We start from the raw sequence: 27,741 nt of genomic DNA on the forward strand, positions 1-27,741 counted from the left end.
GTGACGTGCCACAGATGAAGGGTAATAGCTATTATTCTTGTTTATCGCAAGGACAGAAAATCAACACATGACAAATGACTGGCAGCAATTTCTTCAACACATCTGCCATACTCAGAGGTTGTATTTCAACAAGGCCCAAAGCTTAAGGTCCTCAGACCCCATGACTTGACAAAGACAATGGCTTGGGGAAATCTTACCACCACTTTGCGGGCAAGAGCAGGGCAGTGTATTGTGGTTGCGTGTTGGGGAGGGTTCCAGTGTGGGCTGGAGCACGCACCATTAGTAAACCATTCTTAACTGATTCCTTCTTATTTCCTTACAGAAAGCAGCAATAAGTCACGTCATCTGCTGAGTGAAGGCTTTGGAATATACTGGCTGGGATAACCCAAACATAAGCAACAGTTAGTCTTTCTACAACCCCTCACATTAATTAGGGAGCAGATTAACATGTCAGATGATTCTAAAACAGGAGGGCTGGAGAGTTCGCAGTCTGGCACAACTGATGAATTGATGACGTTTGTTAAAAACAGCACCAACCCTCCCTTTCAGTCACCTCCAAGAAAAATGATGTTTACATCGCCTATTAGAAAAGGACTCTGCAATTTAGTCACAAAACCCCAATTATAGTTTCATGATGCCGTTATGATCCCTGAAACAGCAATGGCTTAAACACAGTCAGGTGCACTAACTTCCCTTCCTTTATTTTGTAATGTGGACTCGAGCAGATACTTCAATTGAGGAAAAGAAAATCCATCCTTAGAATTTAACTGAAGGTGCCTACTACGTGATCACCTTTTTTTTTTAGGTCACGCGAGGGATTTAGAAGAAGCAGAAAACATAGGCTTTGCCTTAATTAATTGCGACATAATTAATTTGTGCAGCGCACACAACTCATCGAGTCCTGCACATGGTATGAACACATGCATGAAGATGTTGTGAGGTAAATGCTGTCACGGAACAGTGGACAGAATTTCAGAGCCCAAGGTGATTTGGTTGAAGGGACAAATTTGACTGTCTGGTAATGTGATCACTAGGTAAAGAAATATCTCAAAATAATAATGACAATACAATACAGGACTTATAAAACAAAAACGCAGATTCCTAAACTCAGTAAACTAATTGTTGGCCCACAGTAAGTTATTTTATGTCTTTTTTTCTTTGCATTAATTTGGCCTTACTTAACCTCTAAGGATAAGCTTATTAGAAAAATAAAGAAGCATTCTTTTTTTCCAAAGAGGAAATGCAGATGGCTAACTGGCCCATGAAACATTGCTCAACACTGATAATCATCAGGCAAATACAAATCAAAACCACAATGACATCTCACCTCACACCTGGCAGAAGAGCTAACATCAAAAAGAACACAAATAACAAATGTTGGCGAGGATGCTGAGAAAAGGGAATCCGCATACACTGTTGGTGAGAATGTAAATTGGTGCAGCCACTGTGGAAAACAGTATGGAGATTTCTCAAAAAACTAGGAATAGGATTACCATATGACCCAGCAATTCCACTCCTGGGTATATGTCCACAAAAAACAAAAACACTAATTTGAAAAGATATACTCACCCCAATGTTCACAGCAGCATTATTTACAATTGCCAAGGTATGGAAGCAACCTACGTGTCCATCAACAGATGAATGGATAGAGAAGATGTGTTATATGTACAATGGGATACTACTCAGCCATAAAAAGAATGAAATTTTGCCATTTGCAGCAACATGGATGGACTTGGAAGATATTATGCTAAGTGAAATAAGTCAGACAGAGAAAGACAAATACTGTATAATATCACTTATATGTGGAATCTAAAAAAATCAACAAACTAATGAATAAAACAGAAAAGAAACAGACTCACAGGTATAGAGAATAAACTAGTGGTTACCAGTGGGGAGAGGGGAGGGGGAGGGGCAAGACAGGGGTAGAGGAAAGAAAGGGTTATTATGGGATTATATGAAATCATTTGCATGAAACTTTTGAAAATTGTAAAGAACTTTGGAATTTAAAGGATCTTTCGTTCAATTAAAAAAGAAAAAGGGAAAAAAAAGAAGCAGCCTTGCAGAAAAGTTGAAAAAGAAATTCTGAAAAAAAAATTTGTTAGTTTGCCCGTGTAATTTCAGTCAGTCATTCATCCAGTTACCATATCCCAAATAAAATAGGGAAAGGACAGTAGCTTGAATTACAGTAAAACCTGGACAATATCGTTGAAGGCAGAAAAGGGAGTGAAATTCTTACTTGTCTCTAGGCCTGGATGAACTCTCTGTAGACTCTGAGATGCTCTGACAAGGATAGCTGGTGTGGCTGGAACAGAAAGAGAAGAAAACCATTAGTTATCCCTATAAAAAGTGGTCTGATGTGACTTTGTTACAATCTCATTTTCAAATGTCAAAATGTGACCAGGCCCAACCTCACAACAATTCTCTCCTTTTTCTTTCTTTCTTTTTCAAACTAAAATTGCACCTACCCTCTAAAAAGAACTCCTAAATATTCAGAGCAAATGGAAACCTTCTGGTCTTAGCTGCCTCTGGTCTCATGCCTGGACGCAGTCAGGAAGGATGAAAAATTGCCTTCCTACAACATTTGAGTCCAAACTTAAGTCTTGCTTGTGAAAACAAGGAGGAACATAAATTCTTTTTAAAAAGAGTATTAAAAACAGTTCAGTCAAAAGCATTTATTCTTAGAAATAAACATGTGAGCAACCCTGGGAATATGTTTATGTTTAATTAATTTTTCCTAGGGTATCAAGACAATTCAATAGGGAAATAATAGTTTTTAATAAATGTTTCTGAGAAACTGGATGTACATATTGTATATATGCAAATGATGATGTTGAATCCTTACCTTATACAATATACAAAATAAACCTCCAGATGAATCAAATTATAAGAACTAAAATTATAAAAATCCTTAGAAAATATACACCTGAATCTTTCTGTTGTTGGATTACATGATGGTTTCTTTTATGCAACATCAAAACACAATCAACAAAAGAAAAGTTAATAAACTTAGCTGCATCAAAAAAATTTCTTTCTAATATCTGCAAATCAATCCATCTGATAAATAAACATGTGAGCAACCCTGGGAATAGGGAAGGAATGAGGGGAAGTGAGAAGTTGAACAAGAGGGGGACAGAACTTTAGGACGCGAGATGGCAATGAGTCATCTATTATAAAAGCACTTTTAATTTTATTGATACTAGTATTAGGTTGCATTAAAAACAGGAAAAATGGGCTTCCCTGGTGGCGCAGCGGTTGAGAGTCCGCCTGCTGATGCAGGGGACACGGGTTCGTGTCCCGGTCCGGGAGGATCCCACATGCCGTGGAGCGGCTGGGCCCGTGAGCCATGGCCGCTGAGCCTGCGCGTCCGGAGCCTGTGCTCCGCAACGGGAGAGGCCACAACAGTGAGAGGCCCGCGTATCGCAAAAAAATACACAAAAACAAAAGCAAAAACAGGAAAATGATCAATGTAGTTATCACTGAACTGTTGAAATGCGTTGAACTGCAAACACCTCAGCTACAAAAGTATTGTAACTGTTATCTGGGCTTGGTGGACAAGGGGGTGTCTCCAAGATTCCTCCCATCCCATCAGGCTATCCGTGGGTTATTAGAGAGGCAGTTTGGTCCAGGCCCACAACAAACACAGGGCATTACCTCAAAGCAGCAAAGCTGCTGATGCTTTTGGTCCTCAACAGAAACCCACAGTAACAGCGCTAAGAAATCTTTCTTTGATATGAAAACAGGAAGAGGAAGAAAATGAAGATGCATGGGCAGTGGAGCTGGCCCACACCCATCTCCCTGAATTTCAGAGAGGGTGAATCCTGTCCATCTGTCCTGATCCACTTCTCAATGTGCTTTTTTACTAACTCCTCCCACCTGGCTAACCACTAGGAAGCAGCTGTCGGGTCTGAAGTTCAGAATATAGAACCTAACGGAGGAAGTTAAGATCCTTTCACTAAATACTGCAGAATTCTAACGCGTGAAAGTTTTTGCAGCCTTGGGCATATCAGTGAGAGTGTTCTTCCAAGCGAAGTTAGGTTTGGGGGGCTTTGGTGAATTCATATTTTAAATTCTGTGTGACTATTAGCTCTGGAAGGGTTTCTTTTCAGTCTCTCCCTAAAATTTAATATTAACTTCATCTGTAGAAGCTCATTTACTCCCAAATACAATAAAGAATTACGACAGAAAGCAAATGGAATACACGTTTCCCTAGAGTTAGATAATGTACTACACATTGATTTTAACGTGACCAGAAAGGAAAACGGCATTTTATGAAAATCCCCTCAAGTCTACTCACTGTCTTGATATCCTTAGTCTTTATTATTACCATTGTCTAGACCTCAACCCCTGCCTTTAATTCCTTACTACAAATCAGAGAACACTTTATTACCCCTTGCCCTAAATTGGGCACCAGAATGTTATTTTTGGTCAAGGTTTGGCAAGTTTGTATAACTTCCAACTGTGAATGACCTATTTCACTGAAAACTATATATGCCTTGAGAAAGTCCTGATAGCTCAAAAAAAGAGGAAAATTAAGTCAATCATGGGATGACATGCAATCACGTGTGTTATTTTTGTCAAAATTATCCAGCAAGTTTGTCTCAATTTTCAGCTTGAAAGTGAGTAAACAGACACCAGTTTCCAGGCTCAGATCAGCAGGAAAGTTGACGAATTGGTCTCAATTTCAGCTTGAAAGTGAGTAAACAGACACCAGTTTCCAGGCTCAGGTCAGCTGGAAAGTTGACGAATTTCTCCAGAATGACGACTGATATGGAATGTGGGCATCAGTTATGAGGCCCCAAGGAGCCCACAGAGCCAAACCTCAGGCCCGGAAATGCTTGGGGAGCACTGGCCACCCTTGACTCTTCCCAAACCAGGATTTTGCTTTCTTTGCAGACAGACGTCTGGTGCTTTCCTCCTTATGGCGTATTTGGTTAACACTTTCATGAAGCAGAAAGTCTTACTCAGCTAACACCCTCCACAGTATGTGATGAATCGAGGCATAAAAGGAACAAATGGCATTCTTGGGGAAGAACCACAGATTTACGCCAGTGCCGAGAGGGTGCCGATTACAAATCGAGCACAATGAGAAAAACTGTGCCATCTTAGCAAATGGAGATGTCACCCTCAGTTGTCAATTTCAGTGTCCAAGCTGTCCTCACTGTCTAGAAGTACCGAGCGATGGAGGAAAACAAATGAAGGGTGACAATAAGCAGAGAATCACAGCTCCAGTATATCCTATAAGAGTTTTTAAATGCTGGCATTATGAAATGAATTAGCTACAGCCCCTGGCCTTGGTGAGCCCACTATTTCCGGGCAGGGATCTATAAATGAAGGAGTGGTCAGCATTGGAGGGGCAATGTGGTAGCCCTTAACGAGTCTGGACAAGCTCCCTGGGGAAGGTGACCCCTTGGACAGGCGCTGAATTGGGGATAAATAAGAAATGAAAAGGAAAGGAAAGGGCAGTTGGAGCCAAGGCAAGCACTGCATAAAGACGGGGATAAGACACAACCTAGGCATGTAAAGAGCCACGATCTGCAGGGAGTGGGTGGAGCAGAGCTGACCTAGGATGTGTGGAGAGGTCAAGGGCATATTGGGAACGGTCTTTCCAAAGAACTTAATTGTGGGACTTCCCTGGTGGTCCAGAGGTTAAAAATCCACGCTTCCACTGCAGGGGGCACGGGTTTGATCCCTGGTTGTGGAACTAAGATCCCGCATGCTGCATGGCGCAGCCAAACATAAATAAAGAAATAAAGAACTGAATTGTGATCCTGCAAACACTGGAGAACTAGTGCTTTGCAGTGCCTTGAGGTGGAGCTTCTCATGGTGGACCTGCCTAAGAATGAACTGCAATCTATCCTCTCCTACTTATGTCCAGCCTTGTGGCTCAGCTTCCCAACTATGGCACACGACTGGACCTCAGTTTCTGTCTATAAAGTGGGGACAGTTGCATTATCTACACATGTGAGGTTTAAGTCAGTTAATACATGCAATATATTAAATATGCAATATAATAAGGGCTTGGTAAATGTTAGATATTCTTCTTCTTATTATTATTGTCACTTTTTATTGCTACCACTACCCTGAAAGTAAGAGCCCATCTCTTCCAGCAAAGAATTTGACAATGTTTTTACACTAGACTTTGTGAGCTTAGGGCTTTGCACATATGAGGACAGGATGCTGCCCTAAGCCCAGCAGGACCCACTCTATTCAGGTCCTCCTGCACAGGCTGGATGCAGGCAGGGGGACTTTGGGGAAGTAGGGTCAGTGGCGTCGGGGATGGTAATCTGCCTGGGACTAAATGCCGTCAATTCCAGTTCTTGTGAGTTGGTGAATTCCCTATTATATCAGTAAGAAAGCTAGTATGGGAGAATCAATGTTCTGGTGAGTACTGTAACTTACCAATTGTGCAGCAATGGCATTAGATCCAGCCGCGAATAGACAGTGCAAACACAAGTAGGTAAACCAAGATACTGCATATGGCAACAATTTTACACGACAGGAGATAACGTAAAGAGCCTCACAGGGCATCTGCCATAAAATAAGCATTGGTTAATGTCAGCTATTGTTATCATTATTAGCTTATGGTTACTATAATGATGTAACTATCATGGTTATGTAACTTATGGTTACTATAATGATGTAACTATCATGAAATCTCTATTTCCAGACTTCCTCTGATTGCAGTAATCATTTTACAGTATATACATGTATCAAATCATTGTGTTGTACACAAACTTGCACAGTATTTTATGTTAATTTTATCTCAGTAAAGCTGGGAAAAAAAAAACTTCCACTGAGAGGTTTTGCTCTCTCCCTCAGGCAGGTAAGCTGTCCTCCACCCAACAGCCCTAGGAACCATTCTTACACCCTTTGCTGTAACTGCTTATTTTCCTGTGCCCTATGACACACAGCAAGTTTCTTGAGATGGGTATTGCTTTTATCTTTGTAACCTCTGTTAGGAGCACAGGGCATGGCACCTAGTAGAAAAATAAGGCTTGCTAAAGAAATGAGGTAGATGAATTACAAATGCTTTAAACTTTGGCTTTCCAACTAAAAGGGGATCAAAGAAAAACTGTTTATTCTCAGCAAATTGTCTTTCCTTGTAAATCTCAAGTTTGCTTGACTACTTTTCCTGCCTTTTTGAAGTGTATTTATCCTTGTGCATATTCCAAAAATTTTCCCAGCTCGGATTTCAACCTCAAAGCTCTTTCCAGACCCACTATTTTCTTTCTGTCCTTTCTTCTCTATCAAACTATGATCACCATCACGGAAGAGTATTCAATTTAAAGTCCATATCTCCTCCAGATATGCAGCCTCCTTGCAATAAGGCTGAAGTTCAAGCTCACTGTCTGGTCATATCGATGCCATGCCCCAGACCGTCCTGCTGCCTCTGAAGGGGCTGGCTGACGGCAAAGTCAAAAAATGTGTGTGAGGTGTTTACGTCTCACATTTATTGTGCCCTTAAAATGTACCAGGCACACACTTCAGGACATTTTATGATTTTTTCCATTTTATCCTCACAACAACCCTCTGAAGTGGATATTATTAGTTACCTTGTATGAATGAGGGATCTGAGGCTCAAAGAAATAACTTGCCTAAGGCTACCCAGCAATTATATGGCAGAGGCCAAATTGGAACTGGAGTCAGATTCTGACTCCACCCCACTCTACTGTTTCCCAAACTTGTCTGGCCATTAAGATCTACTGTGGCATTCATTCATTCATTCACTGACTGAAGTATAGTTGATTTAACTGTGGCATTTGTTAAACATACAGATTCCAAGGCCCTGTGCCAGCTCTACAGAATCTGAATCTCTAGGGCCCTGGTCAATCTATATGTTGGCAAGGTCCTGAGCATCTGTATGCTTACCCTGCACGCTCCATCCCCCAGCCGGGTGATTCTTATGACATGACACGTTTGGAAAACTGTTCACTGCCCACTACTTTCTTGCTCTGATCAGTTACTGTGTCCTCTATGGGGCTCCCCTTCTAGGGGTCCCCCACTAAGTGTCCACAGCTGGTGTTTATGACTTGCGCAGCCTGATTTATTTGAATGCTGCAAACATTCTGGAAAGTTATACCAATGGGGCCAGGTTGTTGAGGCTCTGGGCGGAAATACCCTTCAGGGGTCAGTTCACGAGGAACCAGGTAGGACTTGCAACACCCTGGCAGCCAGACCCCTTCCTTTTGCTCTGTCATCAAGTGATATCTACACAGCAGGTCCTGGGGCTGCAGAGGTCATCTTGGTCATGGCTACCCCTTGACACACCAAGTCCTGGGCCCGAGTGCAGTGACAATTCTAAGCTGGAATTTCGTTTCTTTTGCGGCTCACTGGCTAAACTGAATTTGCATCCATAGTTTCTCCTGAAATAAAATGTATTATCTCCTAAACATTATGGCTCTTGGCAGCTCTAAAGAAGCCTGTGTAATCTGAACAGGAAATCTCTGAATCTTTCAGACAGCATTACCTCCCCAGATCTCCACTAGGGAATGTGTTTCTTCTATACTTGAACAGTAAATCATAGAGCACATTACATAATTTAAACAAACAAAAAACGGAGCTGTGAAATGATGCTGGTGGTTTCAAACACCTTTTAATGCTAAAAAGGCTGATTCACAATCTACAACAATTTTGGAGGAGACACTGGTGTCATGAAATGAAGCACATGCTGAACTACATCTGTAGCAGCCATATTTCGCTGTAAACGCTTTTAGAGCGTAGCTGGGCCTTGAGGTAAGAAGAATCAATATGCAATGAGAAATCATAAAGACCTTTTCCCGCAGGTCTACCTCTGGCTTAGTGGACAAATGTGGAAGCTTCCTAACAACTTGAAGCTTCACATATTCCTTTTCTGTCTGGCAGTGCTCTCCTTTGTGAGTTACAAAAAAAAAAAAAAAAAAAAAAAAAAAAAAAAAAAAAAAAAAAAAAAAAAAAAAAAAAAAAAAAAAAAAAAAAAAAAAAAAAAAAAAAAAAAAAAAAAAAAAAAAAAAAAAATCCTCCTGACACAAGTTTACGCACATACCGAGGACATCTGCTTGCAATTAAAGACAGAAACTAGGGCTTGGCTTTTCAAATGTAGCTCTTTGAGTGATAAGGCCAGTTAGGGGTGCAGTGACTTAAGGAGAACACATTGGGGGGTGCTTTAAAAAAAAAATAGGTATGAGAAGGAGTAGTTAATATGCATGCTGGATCTCAGCTGGCTTTCCCTTCCAACTGCTACAAGAACAGTGAAACACCCTGCCCAGCTAGCAGCCCTTAAAGCTGCTTCTCATTATGGAGAACAGCAAGGGTGTCAACACCAGGCAACGGGCAGAAAGCCATCCCTCTGTGCCATGTGATAGCAGGAGCCCAGGGGAATCACAGCCCTGCTAAGAGAAGCAAACAGAATCCAGGTTGGCACTGGACCATTATCAGTCCTAGGTGGCTAGGCAGAGGCATAGGACTGGGATCGGAAGGATAGACAGAGTATTAAAAGGTCAGACTGAGGTGTAGGGAGAAGGGCAGAGGTGTCTTCCTCTATAACGTTGTCTTAGATGTTTTAAATACCTGTGAATCCACTCATTAAAGCAATAGAGTCAGACGTTTTAATAAAGCCCAAAGCTCAGATGGTGACTCATAGATGATGTGCCGGAGCTGGCACCTCTTCCCAGCTCTGCGTTCAGTGACATCATGTCATTAACTTGAAATCAGCCATAGTGGGAATACTTACACCATAAAATGTGGTGAACGCTCCAAATCAAGGCTTTCTGCCATCTAAGTCTCTGAAAATTCCATTCATCTTTCAAGATGAGTGTGTCTTCTCCGCCATGATGCATTTTTTTTTTTTTTTTTTTTTGCGGTACGCCGGCCTCTCACTGTTGTGGCCTCTCCCGTTGCCGAGCACAGGCTCCGGACGCGCAGGCTCAGCGGCCATGGCTCACGGGCCCAGCCGCTCCGCGGCATGTGGGATCTTCCCGGACCGGGGCACGAACCCGTGTCCCCTGCATCGGCAGGCGGACTCTCAACCACTGCGCCACCAGGGAAGCCCGCATGATGCATTTTAAAATTTTCTCCCAGATGGGATCCATCTCTCCATCCTTTGTGCTTTCACACAATAGCTGGACCATGGCATTTCTTATTCCCTGCCTGGCATAAGTCAGTTATCTGACCTGCCCAGTGAATGATAAACTGGACGTTTGAAGGCAAGGACCCTGTCTCTTCCTTCTGACCCACCACATCATTAGCACAGCTCCTTCAATATAGTGAGTGCCCAGTACACATGTGTGAAATTGCTGAGCATCTCACTGGGAAGTCTTTCGAGAAATGCTGCGAGGCACCATGACTTTACTTATATCACTTTGAATTTAGCAGACATTCTGTGGTCTCTGGAGTCTCAATTGGCACAAAAGAAGATTCTAAAGCACATCATTAGATGACAAGTGTCCTCCTGGGACCGTGAATTCTCAAACGTGAGGCAAAGTCAGTCCATTTCAACTCATTTTCATGGTACTGAGCCGCTTAATAGTGCTCAGTGAGGGGAAGAGCTAATGAACATAGGATCGTTCAACTTCCTCACCTGCCTTCCTGTCACCCGGATAGTTGTATTTGCTTGGTTTTGGCTACAGCAGAGAGCCAGTGTTTTGATACCGAGGTGTGTAGTGCCCATTTACTAGGCTGAGGCTGGTAGCAGGGACTTTTAAGTCCTGGGGATCAGTTGATGTGGCAAATTCATGGATCTCCTTGTTGAGATCGGGCAGTGTTTCAGAAGCACAGCACGGTAAAGGTGTCCTAGGCAGGCATATACTTTGTCAGAGGTTTAAAGTTGTGTTTTCCCCTCTCTGGGCAAAGGCACCTTTTATAAACAGGTTGGTCTGAGCTGCCACTCTGCCTCTCGTTCCCAAGTTCCGCTTATCAATTTCCATGGAACATTTCTTGAACAAAATCCTACTCCCTTGGGAAGCAGGTATTTGAGAGGTATTGAGAGGTCAGAACTGCAGTGTGTGAGGTGCCAGGTGCTGTCCTCGACGCCGGGGATACAACAGTGAGGAGTGCGGAGGGAGGTGTGCCTTTCTGGGTGTACAGTCTGCCGTGTGCAGAGGGAGACAGATAAGCCAATGGACGATGCCAGGTAGCAGGCGGGAGCACTGAGATGCGGGGAGAGGAGCTATCAGAGACTTGGAGGCAGCATGAAAGAGTGTAGGCCCTAAGGGACTGGGGGCTAGAAAGGATGTCGGTGTGGGAGGCGCAAGGCGAGAGAAGAGGGACAGAGGGAGGGAGGGGCGAGAAGCAGCATTTGAGGCCCTGGCGTGCCAGGGGCCAGATCTTGCACTGTCTTGCAGGCCAGGGTGAGGACGTGTGGACTGCTCACTATGTCACCATGTCACGTTCCATGAAAGGGACCCCGGATGTCGGTTGGGAGGCGCAAGGCGAGAGAAGAGGGACAGAGGGAGGGAGGGGCGAGAAGCAGCATTTGAGGCCCTGGCGTGCCAGGGGCCAGATCTTGCACTGTCTTGCAGGCCAGGGTGAGGACGTGTGGACTGCTCACTATGTCACCATGTCACGTTCCATGAAAGGGACCCCAGTGAGCTGGGGCTACTATTGCTGTCACACCTGTCTCATTATGTGTGTCCTTCCCACTTGAATCCTTCACTGTAATAGTTGGGGACTGGGAGGTGTTGGCATTGGGTCCCGAGGCTCTTTGGTGGATGGCTTTAATTCACTAATTACACTTATCCCACTGTGCTTGGTCTGGGTTACAGACACAAGCCAGAGGGCCATTTGTTTGTACAAGACATATTTATCAAGCATCTATTGTGCATAAGGCACTATACTAGGCATTGGGATATGGTGGTGAACAGACTACCACAGGGGCCCAAGGTTCGTTTCTCTCTATTCCCCTAAATGGATCCTTAGCCCTGACCAATGCATCTCTTTGCCATCTGGCACACTCCTGACTCTAGGCCTTTGCTCACCTTACATCGTTCTCCTTGTTTTCTCCGGAATGGGGAGGAGATGGGAGGTAGCTCCCGTCCGTGGAGCGGAGCTAATCGCTCGGAAAATGCAACTGATATGCACCAAGTAATCCACAGAATGTCTGGCACAGTAAAAAACAGAATGAAATAATACCATTTGCAGCTCCATGGATGCACCTAGAGGGCATCGTACGAAGTGAAGTAAGTCAGAAAGAGTAAGACGAACACCATATGATATCACTCGTATGTGGAATCTAAAATATGACACAGATGAACATGCCTACGAAACAGAAACAGACTCACAGACATAGAGAACAGACTGGGGGTTGCCAAGGGGGTGGGGTGCGGTGGGGAGGGAAAGATTGGGAGTTTGGGATTGGCTGATGTAAACTAGTATATGTAGCAGGGGTTCCCCCAACCCGTGGGCCGTGAACCGCTACCAGTCCGTGGCCTGTTAGGAACTGGGCCACGCAGCAGGAGGTGAGCGGTGGGCCAGCGGGTGAAGCTTCATCTGCCGCTGCCCATCGCTCGCGTTACTGCCTGAACCATTCCCCCCAACACCCCCGCCCCGGCCTGTGGGAAAAGTGTCTTCCATGAAACCGGTCGTTGGTACCAAAAAGGTTGGGGACCGCTGATATGTAGCATGGATAAACAACAAGGTCCTACTGTATAGCACTGGTAACTATATTAAATATTCTCTGGCAAACCATAATGGAAAAGAATATATATATGTATAACTGAGCCACTTCGCTGTACAGCAGAAATTAACATAACATTGTAAATCAACTATACTTTAATAAAATTAAAAAAAATTTTTTTTAAGTAAAAAAAAAAATCTCTGGCACATAGTGTTTATGAGTACAGTACAGTTCACTGAGAGCAGTTAACGGCATTTATATGTGCCACTCATCAGACAGTTTATGTCCTATGCTGATTCTTGCACTGTTTAGTTTGTGTTTATATATTTGCCCCCTCAATTAGATTACAAGTCCCTTCAAAGTAGGAACCACATTTTATCCTTTCCACCCCTGCACATATTAGGCCCTCCATTAATATCTGTAGTATGATGGCTAGCTGGCCTTTTGATTGGTATCTATGAGATTACAGGTTTTATTGGTTAACAAAGATTCTTAGTGGAAGGTCATGTACACTTTATAGATACATTTTTCACAATTTTATATGGTGAAAGAAACATAAAAGTTTGACACAGCTTCTCACAGATACTTGACTCAACATTTTTAGATTCATTTTCTGAAGCCCAGTTTTGGAAAGACAGTATTGAAACTCTGCAGCTAACATGCAACCAGCTCCAAAAATTATTTTGCAGCAGAAAATAGAAGCTCTACCAAAAAGTGAATGGAGATGGATAAGGTGACAATCCACTACAGACACGTACCTTGGCAGAAAGGTACCTGAAGCTTTACTTTTTTGAACTTTGTCCTTTTTGTTGTGCCTTCTGTAGTTTTGGCTCCAGTGAGAAGCAACCCTTAGGGACACTGAACCTTAACCCTAAATCTAACTTCAGAATTTCCAAAATGGACACTTAAAATTAGAGTCAAAAGAGTCCATCAAATCACATAACAACAATTTAAAGCAGAAAATTATACTGGGTGTGGAAAAAAAATTTATGACATTTTCCTGGAAGGAATATGTTTCAGCTGAAAAGGAGATCCATTTCTTTGTATCTACAGGGCAGGCAAAGTCTTATAGTCTAAAATATAAGCTTTGATTCCTTGCTGGAATTATGTGTAGTGTGGTGACAATATGACATAAAGAAAAAGAATCAAAAGCCTTATTGATCATCCATATGTGGCCACTGTTCTGGCCATATATGGAAAGGGTTGGAAAGGATAAAATGTGGTTCCTACTTTGAAGGGACTTGTAATCTAATTGAGGGGGCAAATATATAAACACAAACTAAACAGTGCAAGAATCAGCATAGGACATAACTGTCCGATGAGTGGCATATACAAATGCCGTTAACTGCTCTCAGTGAACTGTACTGTACTCATAAACACTATGTGCCAGGGATTTTGTTTTCTTACGTAAAAATTTTTTTTAAAAATTTTATTAAAGTATAGTTGATTTACAATGTTGTGTTAATTTCTGCCTTGCACAGTATGCCTCTGTGTCAGCCTGAAGGGGTGTCCTGCCCATAGGCTTTTTGGCGGGACAGGGACACTGTATGGCTTTAAGTGTTCCCTGATTGAAGGTGGGAAAAGCAGCAGTGAGCCAAGTTCTGAACAGAGTTTTTACTGTGCTGAGGCCAGGAGGTGAGGGGGAGGGACAGGACTCCCACACAGCTTCTGCCCTGCTCTACTTTCTGGTAGATATAAGTTAAAAAGGCTGAGAAAGACACCTTTGGGTAGATGGGACAAAGGAGGATCTGGGACTCTATACAGTTCAAGTTTAGGAAATCTGCAGCAAATGCAAATATATATATGTATATATATAACATGTATTATATGTATGTAATATATATAATTTATATTATTTAATTTATATTTAATTTATATATATATTTAATGAACTTCTAAGCAGCAGCTAGTGAAACTGAAGGGCACCCAAAATAATATGTATGACTATACAGATCCTACCTCAGTCTTGTCTGCTATTAGCCCCCTGCTCTGAATTGGAAAAATGTGAATGGCCTAGTTTCTTTTCAGTGGAAGGAGCATGTAGGGGAAAGGGATCTAGAGAAGCCAGAAATGGGTGGGCCACCAATGTCATTTCAAATGAAAACTACAACAGGACATTTCTCTTTCTAAAGAATAACATCAAAAAACAATTAAAAAAGACTTATCTGGAAAGTACACTCATTTTTGAGTCATTCGGAGTTGTGCTCCCAAGAAGCATCTTTCCTGTTCCCAGATCTTTGAAGCCCTGCCTGAACGACTGACGCCACTTCCTATTTTCTTCTCTTTTGAATCCTCTTCAGCTGTGTTTCTGACCCTTCCCCTCCACTAAACCTGTTCTTGTCAAATTCAATGGTCTCTTCCCTTTCCTTATATGACTCAACTTTTCAGGTGCGTTTGACTCAGCCGACCATTGCCTTTTAAAGATACGCTCTTTGCCTAGCTTCCATGATGCCAAATTTGCCTGGTTTCCCTTTTACCTCACTGGCTGTTCTTTCTTGCTCACCTTTGCTGGCTTCTCTTCCTCTGCTTTTACCCCTAAATATTGTAGTTTCACACACTCTTCACTTCCCTAGCTTTTCTGCCCCCATCCCCTCCCGAAAGGGGAATCTCATCAAGTCTCATGGCTTTAAACATCACTATATGCTGATGGTTCCAAATTTCCATCTTTAGCCTGAACCTCTCCATTGAACTCCAGGCTCGACTCAGCCTCTTTGGCCTCTTCACTAGATATCCAATAGGTATCTCAATCTTAACACACAACTCTCAAGTAATCCCTGATGAACCCACTCCTTGTCAACTCTTCACTATCTCTGTAAATTATTTCACCATCCACGCTGGTACTTAATCCAAAACCCTATAGGCCATCTTCATTTCTTCAGTCTCCCTAACTCGTATTCCCTTATTTAACCCACCGACAAATTATGTCAGTTCCATCTCAATTCACTTCTCTCCTTCGCCTTTGCTATTATTATAGCCCAAGTTCCCAACACCTCTTGCCTAGACTTTCAAATAGCTCCCTAATTGGTCTTCTCACTTCCACTTTTGGCCCCTTTCAATTAACTACTGAAACATTAAACGGGGTGACTTTTAAAAGCATAAATCAGATCATGATACTTTACGAAAATTCTCCATGGTTTCCCATGTAATCAGACTAAAGCCCAAACTCCTTGTAATGGCCACCAAGACCTCTTGTGTAGTAAACATGGCTGGTTGTCTACCCAGACTGCCTTCCTCTCAACAGAAACGTGATTTTGTTCAGGTAACCACTCCTCCCCAAGCAGCTCATGTGCCTCAAGGGAAGTCAACCCAACCAACCCCAGCTCCAAGAGTAGGTATAACTGGACAGAGGGTTATTCCCATCCTCTTCTGAAGTTCAAGAAAGAGGATGTGACCCAAAGGGAATCTTACTGGGGGGGATTCTAGAAAATTTAAGGGAAAAAATTTACAAAATGCCCCAGTCTCCTTGTTTTGCCTATTTCACCCCAAACCTGAACATGCAGCTGATACAACTGAGAGGGCAAAGACATCTTTTGGAAAATGAATTTGAAGCCACTGGATTTAGCCGATCCACAGCCTGCACCAACTCTGTTTTTCTAATTATATGAATTACTTTCCTTATTACTTAAGTCAATTTGCATTATGCTTCCTGTCCCTTGCTCCTGATCCTGGCTAGTATATTCCAAGAGTGGCCCCTGCTTCCCTTTCTTTCTCCTTGTGCCAACGTCTTCTTACCATTATTCCCCAGCCCTGAAACTTACTGATCTTATTCAGACTCAACTCCTGCTGTTCTTAGTACCCACATGATTTTGTGTGATTGGCTCAGGCTTCAGCTCAAATGGTATCTTCTCAAGGATGCTTTCTCTGACCAAATAATCTAAAGGAGTCATTCCCAAGTCACTTGTAGGACATCACTATGTTTTGTTTTCTGCACAGCCCTTATTTATCTTTGTGTTGAGTTCATTTATTTGTATTCTTCTCTATTTTCCGATCTTCACTCCACTAGAATATAAGTCCTGAGAAAAGCAAGGATCTACTTTCCCAGCACAAAGTAGGCAGTTTATAAATATTTGTTGAATGGAGAAATGCATGAACGAACCCCTTGGCCCAGTAATAATGGGGACTTTATCTACTTTTTGCTTGTTACCTTATCTGCAACAGATTTAAAAGCTGTAGATGGATCTGCAATTGTTTTCCTGAAAACCCTATGAAAATTCCTGACAATTAGCAACAAATAAATGGCTGTTAATTTGCTTAGGGGGGCATAAAGGCTGTTAAAGCAGGCAGAATCTTTGAATGCAAATGGCTGGTAATCTAAAGATTGGCTAATATCTTTTCCCAGCCTCCAGAAATGGCATCATCACTTGGACTTGGATTTGGACTTAAACTTTTGGATTTGTCTATGATTTCTCATTTTTTCTACCAGTTGTCAGAACATACCATTGGTTCTTTCCTTCCGTTATGTGTTTCCCAGGCTACTCCCTTTCTTTCCAACTTCCACTTCCCTAACGAGGCCTCATTTCTTCACCCACGCCTTATTCCAAAGCTTCCTGTCATCTCTGCCCTGAGCAGGGATTCCAGTCTATTCTTTGCGCAATGTTGGATTAATCTTCCTCAAATACCATTTTCATCCTGCCACGCCCCTGCTGATGGGCTCAGATGTCACCCTCTTGCTTACTGGATTAAGTCCAAATTCTGCAGCTCAACATTCAAAGCGTTTCTTCAGAAGGCACTGCTTTTCTCTAACTTCTTTCCCGCAACTTGTTAACGCAAACACGCTTCAGTCAAGACGGTGTCCCTACGATCGTCAGCCTGTGTTCTCTTTTCTTTCTCCTTTACCTTTTGCTCTTTATCCTCTTCTGCTGAAAGTTTCCATCCTTCCATCCCTAAGCAAAAATCTCCAACTCCCCGGAGAACACCCCTCCTTCACAAAACCTTCCTTGATAATTGGCTCCCTTCTGACAATTTTTGACATTTCACCTCTCCCCTTGAACTGGCCACTGACGTTCTCCATCAGTGATTTTTCTTGAAAAGACTGCTAAGGAGGAACATGGAATGTCAACTATTTGTATACAGTTACTATCATTAGGATATTCTCTCCACACAGGAAAATGTGACCCAAGTGTACGTGATAAACGAGTAGCATAACAGCGTTAGAGAACATGGAGGCTCCAAACATGTTCTTCAAGTCACACTGGAATGTGAACTATTTGTAACACTTATTCCCAATAATTAGAATCTACCCAAAGCTCTCGGAAATAATTTACATTGTTCTCCCTCCTTGGACACCTTCTTACAGTAGCTTGGCACAAACTGGTATATTTTAGACATATTAAAATTGATAATCACATAATTTTCTTTAATTAAAACCCACTAAGTATGTGTTTATTTTTTCAAATTTCTACTTTTAGAGTGCAGTGTGAACAGGTAACCTCCTCTGTTTCTTAAGCTTAACCACAATGTTTATTCTTCATAACCGGCAGCATGTTAGAAAGGTAACGGATGACATGCCCACATTGGCTGAAAATGTCTTCCCTAAACCCATTCTTTGAAAATGAAAAATATTGAGATGGCAAACTGATTATGCATCATCATTTCAGTCAACACATTTAGAGGGAGCACTGCCTAAATGCCTAGCTCTTTGCTAGGTTCTGTGGGCTAGGGAAAAGTAGTTGAAATAGTTGAAATTCCTGGGCTTAGAAATTTTCATCTGGTCCGGGAGCAAAACTAACAGACCAGATGCTACCTGAGGCTCCTAAGGGCTAAAATGGTTACAACTTGCTGATGCACAAGGACTTTGGGAAGTGAGAGAGTGGCACAGTCAGGAGTAGCTTGATAATTTATATGACAGTGATGGAACTGGAATCCATTTTGAAGGCTTGTAGAATGGAGGATGCAGATAGATGGGCAGGTGAGGGAAATAACATGCCCAGGGCAATGACAAAAGGGCAAGACCGGCTCAGAGGAGCAATGCGAAGGGCAGATACAGCCACGACGGGGAGTGTGTCTGGGAGGAGACGGGGGAAAAGTTGGACATTTAGTGGAGAGTCAGATGGCCTCAAAACACAGACTTGAAGCATTTGGCAATGTGAACCACTAAGATTCTTGAGCTAGAGCGTGATAGGACAAAAGGGCTGTTTTAGGAAACTGAACTCTTCAGCTGCATGCCTGAGGGATTGGGGAATCCAAGGGGCTCTTACAATGGCCCAGGAATGACCTCTGAGGGGACTGAGAACATATCCATTATTCTCTATTGTTCTTACTTGTTCAGAAGAACTTGACAAAATAAGGCTTTCTCTACATGGCTTGATTTCTATGTGAAAGTTTCCCTTTCCACATCTCCTGCCAAGTCTCCTAAGGACCATCCCCCTTGCTTCCCTCCTCTAGTTCACAGTGACCTCTTCTTCAGGACTACCCTCACCCTCATGACCATTAAGTACTAAAACACATGAATAATCATAAATTTGTATCAGCTGAGACTTTAAACCCAGAAGGGTCCAAAAATTAACACGAATGTTTGTTTTGAAAAGTTTTAACTTCTTGAGAAATAAAAATATGGTAATAAATTTCTATTAAATGTTCCCTTCCTCCCTGCAAAGTTGGCCGTGTCAAATCCCCCTTTCCTCTTGAGGCAAGGCTCCTTTAATGCCATGTTGGAAAGGTTCTAGAAGATTTCAGACACTTTCACTTAATAGAATAACCTCGTTCTGACAGTGAAGACTCAGTCTGTTCATTTTAAAGTAGGGCTGCTCTGACCAAAGAGGGAGCAGAAGGCCCAAGTCTGCCCACTAGGCAGCATTTACCACCTGCTTTGCGGAAAGCACTGATCAAAAAGCCTCTGGCAAAAAGTTTAGAAATTAAAAACCAAAATATTTGATTGAAATTATATTTCAGAGGCTATCTGTACAGTTACCGGAAAACTTATGAGGTGCTTCCCGCAGGGGACTAAAGAACTGTTTCTCCTTATTCATTAACTCGACAAATAACAACTGATAACTTCATATCTACTATACGGCTGGCATGACTCAAAGCTCTAAGGACACAACATTGAAATATCTATCCCTGCCCTCATGAAGGTTATAGTCTATGGCTATCCTATCTCAATAGCATCAATCTGCTTAAAAATGCCCAAGACAATAACTGTTTTATGACTTTTTAAAAGTAGTCCAATTTCTTTAATGAGCAGAAGAAATTAGACTATGATATGAAAAATCTAGGGAATGAATTTGGAAAATAAACAAAATCTTAGACAGTTAAATCTCCTTTTCCTGTAGAACTCAACCAACAAAGCCATAAGCTGGATGGAAAAACAGTTTCTGGGGAGTATGCAATGTGTTAACCTAAGTAAATGTCAAGAGTGACAGCATTATGTACCGAATGCATACTACAAGCAAAGGTTCAAGTTTACATGGTGGGTTATTTCTGTCTCCTCTATTCATTTCTGTTAACAGCTTTGTATCAGTGTATGTGCACTAAAATAACCTTATTTTCTCGTTAGCATATTTTGCTGTGGAGTTTAAAAAACCTTAAGGGCATATTCTTGTAAACTGCCTAGGTATAGATTTCACGTGAAGCAGGTATAAATTTTTGGCAAAGTCATCGGGGTGCAAAGAATGCCGCATTACGGTACTTCTCTAAGATTGATTTGAGTCTGACTCGGAGCCTCCTCAGTTTTTACCAAGTTCGTGGGATATTCAATTGCAGCTATTTCTATAGGAAATAGCTCTATTTCCTACTCCTGGGTCAAGGGAGGGTCTTTGGAGGTCTCACACAGAGATAAACATTTACAAAAAAAGTATCCATTGTCTTTCTCTTTCTTCTCTTTGGGTCCCAACTCTCCTTAACTCCAGAGGTGCTCACTTCTCTCTCCAACATTTGTAAAAAAAAAACCTAGGAAGAGAAGGCCTGTTCTAGACCTGCAAAATCCCCTGGGGACAAGAGAAAAAGAAATCTTGGCTGCCTATGGAATGGGAGCTGGAACAAAACACAGATTAATGCACCAATAATGCTCCTGTCCCATTTGAAATGGTAAATGGCTTGTGTTCACCTTCCATTCTTGTTGTGTCACAGGAGTGTTGAAAGGCAGCATTTTTTTTTTTGCGGGGCGCGAGCCTCTCACTGTTGTGGCCTCTTCCGTTGCGGAGCACAGGCTCCAGACGCGCAGGCTCAGCGGCCATGGCTCATGGGCCTAGCCGCTCCGCGGCATGTGGGATCTTCCCGGACCGGGGCACGAACCCGTGTCCCCTGCATCGGCAGGCGGACTCTCAACAACTGCGCCACCAGGGAAGCCCAAGACAGCATTTTTTAGTCATTAATTCCTTGGAATTGTAACCTAGAATTGTAATTTGTGCTCCCTGTAAAAAACATTCTCTTTGTCCTGTAGAGCTTGCTACTCAAAGCAGTGTGCAGTCTGTGTGCTGGCAGCATCAGTGGCCCCTGGGGGCTTGTTAGAAATGCAGATTCTCAGGCCCCACGTTAGACCTTCAGAATAAGAATCTGCATTTGAACAACTTCCACAGGTGATTCATATGTTCCTTAAAGTTTGAGAAGCACTTGTCTAAATGATTTTTCCTTCCTTTTTTCTTTTCCATTTCTCAAACACAAGGCATAATCCTTGCATGTCTTATAGGCCCTGAAAAATCCCTTCCAAATGAGTAATGAAAATTAAGCTTTTAGAATGGGCTTCTGTCTGTTCTTCAAGACTTGGATGAAAACTGTGTCACAACATCTGGGATTAGGTAATCAATAGACTTCCAATGAGAAGAGAGTTCACATTTTCCTTCTGGAGGGAACAAGACATAATTTGTGCTCTGGTTCCATATTTATGCCGCTAATTTTACTAAACTGTGTATGGAGGGACTTCTGAGCTCAGATCAGTAAGCTTTAATTTGAGGGATGAAAGGTCAGCATTTTGGTCCAGGTCCCAAACACAGCTTACTGACTGCTTACTACAGGCAGCAAGAAAAATGTCTTTTCAGCCAGGGTCCAAGTAGTTTTCAAAAGTCATTAGACTTGTGAAAATTCTACCTGGCCTATAAAATTTACACTTGGCCCAAGCATTTACACTTTGCAGCGCTAGTTTATTTTCCAAGGAGGTATTCCCTTCTCCTACTGTCCCTAACGTTAAGAGCCAAGGATCAGGAATATTTGCCTGTTAAAAATTCTTCCCTACTCTTCACCCACAGTCGAGATTACAGAAGAAAAACAGATCAGGTTAACTTAAAAAAAAAATCATTTCCACATTTCATGGCCTTTAGGTATGTCATTCACTCATTCATTCATTCATTTCTACTTTTGTCCACTTTCAAGTAGCTGTTTTTAAGGCAATTTTATGTCTTCAAGATGATGTCAAAATCAAATACCTGAAATAATTTACGAGTGATAAGTTTCCTGCTTTTGAAATGATGCTCTCCAAATTACATAGCTTTCCATAGTGGTGCCTGGTATAGAGTACTACCAAGAAATACTTGGTTTGCTCATTTCTTAAAAACATTTATCAAGTGGGTGCTATGTGTCCAATTAGTTATCATAGATTTAGCAATATAAGATGCAAGCGTTGTGAGAAGTAAAAGCATTAGACAAATCCCCGTGCTCAGATCGATTACAGCTTGTTGGAGGAGCCAGATAGGAACATACCCACGGTGGAACAACAGCAAGGATGAGTCAGTATCAGCAAAGCATTGCTAGAGGGCCTTTCCCCAAACGTTGTCTGATGAGTAACTAACTAGAGCAGTGATGTGGTCGAGATCACTGAAAGCTGGAACCAACTGGGAAACCTACATGCAGGAAGTAGGACTTGAAGTGGACCATGGAGGATGGCTAGGTAGAAGTTAGAGAAAGAGAAATGCCAAGAGGCACAGTCATAGAGAATATTATGTACTTGAAGAAACTAATTTCTCCTCTGGAAGAACAATTTGGAAATGAATCCCTGCATTCTGTGACTAAACGAGGCTTAATTTGCAGAAGGTCTAGATCCCAATCTTATACCAATAGTAGGGGAGACTTCAGGGGCTGCACTGCATGCTGGATAGGCTAAGAATTTCTGACTAGGGGCCACTGCAGACAACATGTTTGTGAGGCTCTGGACTCTAGAGTCAGATGGAAATCTCCCCTGGAAGGTGCAGTTCTTACTCTGAGAGCAAGTGCAGTTCTAAGGATAAACAGCTTCCTAAATCTTCATTCAGTCAAATGTTTTGAGCTGAAATTACTTTAAACGGCCACAAGTTTTATAGTACTATTAAAAATCTAAAACAAATAGCAAAAATAACACCACCTAGTAAGTTAACATCAGGAAAATATTTGAGCAATAATTACACGACCTCAGAGATTCCCTGGTCCAGAAACCAGAACCCAGTCATTAGCCAATATAATCCTCAGTATGGTCTTTCCATTCTTCCCATCATTCCTTTTCAGTTAATACTGCCTGATGGAATCACCATCTGACACTGCACAATTAAGTCAAAGTCATTATAAATTCTTGGCCTCTATCCAACGAATGCTTTTTAAATTTTAAAAATCAATGCCAGAAAAGAGCTTTATCTTTTTCTTTTGGGGCTACGTCTTGTGAAGCAATCAGAAACAGTTGCAAAGAGTTTCAATACTTATGCTCCCTGTGTGGCAGATCACCAATCATTGTGAAAACTATTAATGTTATGACAAAATTAAATGGCTTTCCTAGCAGGCCATTTCTGAGAAACATTATGCCTGTGGCTTTAGGTCAATTCAATAACATAGCTCATCTTCCCAGAGACTCAAGTGGAATGCTTATTTATTTATTTTTTTCTTATTTCCTTAAATCACAACACTATGGAAACCCATACTGATGTTTTGCTCCCAAACTGTTTGTGTAGTGAGACTTAGAGGTGTTCATTCATTGTTGAGGCAGAAGAACTAATTCTGTGCGTACATATTCCAGACTTTTTAAAAAATTAAATACCTAAATTTGATGAATTTTCAGTCAGCCTGTCCAAAAACAAGCAAATAAGCTACTGTTTCTCTGGTACCTCACAAACAGCCATATTAAAACCAACACACTGGGGCTTCCCAGGTAGCACAGTGGTTAAGAATCCACCTGCCAATGCAGGGGACACAGGTTCGAGCCCTGGTCCGGGAAGATCCCACGTGCCGCGGAGCAACTAAGCCCATACACCACAACTACTGAGCCTGTGCGCCACAACTACTGAGCCCGTGTGCCACAACTACTGAAGTCTGCATGCCTAGAGCCTGTGCTCCACAACAAGAGAAGCCACCGCAGTGAGAAGCCCGCGCACCGCAACGAAGAGTAGCCCTGCTCGCCGCAGATAGAGAAAGCCTGCGCGCAGCAATGAAGACCTAATGCAGCCAAAAAAACCCAACACACTAAGAATTTAGAGACTATTATCACCATTTGTGACTCTTAGTAAAGGCATTCATATCTTCCCATTCCTGTCGCCTCCTTTACTATTCTTATCTCTACCTCTAGGCTCTTGTTCTCCAGCCTTCATTCAGGATAATAATTTCTCATGACAGCTGAGTACAAACGTTTCCTTCTTCAGCCAAATAACAAAATAATAAAAATAAATGATTTCTTTACTGCATTTCCACATATCACCTCCCTGGATGAGAACTTTGGCATTTGGAAATTTAAAATTCACAATAGGCAGAAATGGGGATATACTGTGGCTTCACTCTGCACAGTGCCATGGGCACATAGATATTTAATATGGAACAATACTACTAGCTGATAGCTAATAACCACTTTCCATGAGCCATGCACCATGTTATGTACTTTACAAAAATGATCTCTTTTAATTCCTGAAGCAATCTCATGAAGCTATGGTGCAAGTGCTCTTGTTACCATCATTTTAAAGATATGAATAGTGAAGTACAGAGTGGGTAACTCACCCCAAATCACAAGGTAGTAACTACTGGACCTAAGCCAGGCAGAGACTCGAGAGCTCATATGCTTAAACCCCACAGTCTAGTTGGTATTTCTTTGAATGTTTGTCTGTGAATTCTTTCAGTTGGATCATCACCAGAATCTGACAGCAGTAAATGAAAGGAACAAATAAAACAAAATAAAAGGATTGAAGGCTGAAGTTGGAATGGACCTAACTGTTAAACGGGCCATAATTTTAGAGATGAAATAACTGGGCCCCAGAGTGGTTAAGGGACAGCTCAAAACCACATAACTAGTTAGTTGGACTGAAAATATAATCTAGGTCTCCAGCCTTGTCTGTTAAGGGGTCTTTCCACTGTGCCATGCTCCCTGACTCCTGATCCGTCATTCCTCTGCCATGTTATTCCTCTGTTCCATGCAAGGCTCAGGGCATGGAGATATTCAAAATCACAAGCAGAAGTATGAGTTATAAGTTAATACAACAGATTTAAACTGGCGCACATTGTATATATTCATTTTAATGGCTTTCTTTCTACTTAAAAGCTATCATTTACAGGTTCTCTCTTGATAGATAACATTTTAATGACAAGTAAAAATGAAGGAACAGATACAGATATACATATGTATTGGACTAACTGGTTAAATGAAACTTTTTTCACTGTTCTGAAAACTATAATCTTAACCTAGGCAATATGAATTGCATGTGTGTGAGGACTGAAGCTGAGAGAATGGGAGATAGTGATGTAATAGGGACAGGAATGAATTTCAAAGTGGTTCAAAAGTAGTGGCAACAAGTACCTCTTGCCAGGAGATGAACAAAGTTGCATACTGGGTAGAATTTCTAGTATTTACTACAGAATGGAGATTTGGAAATATAGGGTCAACCCTCTTGCACTGTTGGTGGGAATGTAAATTGATACAGCCACTATGGAGAGCAGTACTGAGGTTCCTTAAAAAACTAAAAATAGAACTACCATATGACCCAGCAATTCCACTATTGGGCATATACTCTGCAAAAACCATAATTCAAAAAGACACATGCACCCCAATGTTCATTGCAGCACTATTTACAATAGCCAGGATATGGAAGCAACCTAAATGTCCAAAAATAGAGGAATGGATAAAGAAGATGTGGTACATATATACAATGGAATAGTACTCAGCCATAAAAAGGAATGAAATTGGGTCATTTGTACAGACATGGATGGACCTAGAGACTGTCATACAAAGTGAAGTAAGTCAGAGAAAGACAAATATCGTATATTAATGCATATATGTGGAATCTGAAAAAATTAGTATAGACAATCTTATTTACAAAGCAGAAATAGAAACACAGACGTAGAGAACAAACATACAGATACCAAGGGGCAAGAGGGGTGGAATGAACTGGGAGATTGGGATTGACATATATACACTATTGATACTATGTAGAAAACAGATAACTAATGAGAACCTACTGTATAGCACAAGAAATGCTCTGTATAGCTACTCAGTGCTCTGTGGTGACTGAAATGGGAATGAAATCCAAAAAAGAGGGGATATATGTACACATATAGCTGATTCACTTTTCTGTACAGTAGAAACTAATACAACATTATAAAGCAAATATACTCCAAAAATTTTTTTTCAAAATCTGGCAGATATTAAAATGCATTCAGTGTTTAGAGGCAGAAAGAAAAGTTAATTTGATGTTGATTCATTTCTGGTCCCAAAAGATGTCCTAAACCCTTGTTTCTGGAAACTATTTAGGTGACAAAAACCGGTACAGAAGCTGAGTGAGTGACACTCATTTTGTCCTTTTAAAATAATATGTATGGTCTCTCTAGGTCTGGGTTAATGCTGGCACACATCTTTTCAAGTTTTCTACTATAAGCAACTTTTGAGGGAGTAAAATTGGATATAATGACATTGAATTTAGGTTGAGGAACATTTCTATACTGGAGTTTCAAGGCTCAATGTGAAAACTGAAGTTCTTGCCTTAATGAAAGTTTGCCTATAGTTGGAGTTTCCTGTAGGAAAAGAATATGACATCATTAAAATACTCCTCATACAGGGGAAAGGTCCATAACAAAGAAAAGTGTTGCTCCAGGTAAACTTTGAAATGAAAATCTGAGATGGTAGCCTGTCAAAAATACATCATGTTCCTTCTCTTTGTTTATATCCCTTGTTTCTATGAAGACAGGGAAAAAATTATAACAACCGTAAAAATCTATATCTACATGAACTGATCTGTAAGTCAGAGGCTACTCATTTGTAAGGTAAGATTGTATCTGAACACACATGGTAGTTTGATATATTCAAACAACCTGTTAAATTCTAGCTACCTACTGAAGAGCTGTTTCAAAATAGTAATTGATTTACCATTTAGCCAGACTTTCTTCCTGAAACTCGGTGTATATAATAATGGATTTTCAACTAAATGATAAACTTACAAAATCCTATTCTGAAAGAATCTATAGTGCATTTGCCTCAACAGAAAGGGTCTTAACTGCTACAGATTTGCTTCTGGTTGAAGTTCAGAACTCTCTGACTAGGTGAAGGGTGTTTTTCAACTACTGTATGAAGTCTCCGTGCCCTTTTAGAATTCATATACATGTCAGAAAGGGGAAACTTGCAAAGGGGGGGGGGACACTGTTCGTTCATACACAAAGTGTTTGTTAGTTGCAACAAGAGTGTTATCCTAAATACCATGCTAGATACAGAGACAGAAAGAAATCAGATGAGTTATCAAAACTTCAAAAAGCTTATTATAGTCTGATAGGAAAGATGAGGCAAACATAAAAATATAGTATAACCTACATTATATATATATATATATATATATATAATGTATGTGTATATTATATATATATATATATAATGTATGCAAGATGTACATAAGAAAGGGCTAACATGGTTGAAAAATCTGATGAAGAGGGTCAGGAAAGACTTCCTGAAGACCATGGCAATATCTTGAAGATGATGGAATTTGTACCTACAAAGACTAAGTTCTTTATGTAACTACATGTTTATCATCACTCAAATTTCAGCTTAAATGCCATCTCTTCTCTGACCACTCTATCAAAGTAGAACCCTTCCCTAATTCTGTCAGAGTATCCGTTCTTTTACTTCTGACACTGTTACATGATTTGCAAGCATGTATTTGTCTATTGACCTGATTATTATCTGTTGCTCCTCCACTAGATTCAAAGTTCCAAGAGGGTATAAACCACATCTGTTTTGTTCCCTAACGTATATCTAGTTCTAAATCTAGGGCTCGGCCCATGGGAAGGGCACA

General features: G+C 41.4%; 1 protein-coding gene across 1 annotated transcript in view; it reads right to left on the reverse strand.

Annotated features, from left to right (window-relative positions):
* LOC103069416 (growth hormone receptor) overlaps window positions 1-27,741 on the reverse strand; it is a 759,777-nt gene that overhangs the window by 80,050 nt on the left and 651,986 nt on the right. Inside the window, exon 7 of the mRNA XM_007447633.1 lies at window positions 2,237-2,302. Within this exon, the coding sequence (XP_007447695.1) occupies window positions 2,237-2,302 (66 nt within the window). The remainder of the gene's footprint in view (window positions 1-2,236; window positions 2,303-27,741) is intronic.

The sequence above is a fragment of the Lipotes vexillifer genome, unplaced genomic scaffold, assembly GCF_000442215.2.
Source record: "Lipotes vexillifer unplaced genomic scaffold, Lipotes_vexillifer_v1.1 scaffold386, whole genome shotgun sequence".
In the NCBI taxonomy this organism is placed as follows: domain Eukaryota; kingdom Metazoa; phylum Chordata; class Mammalia; order Artiodactyla; family Lipotidae; genus Lipotes; species Lipotes vexillifer.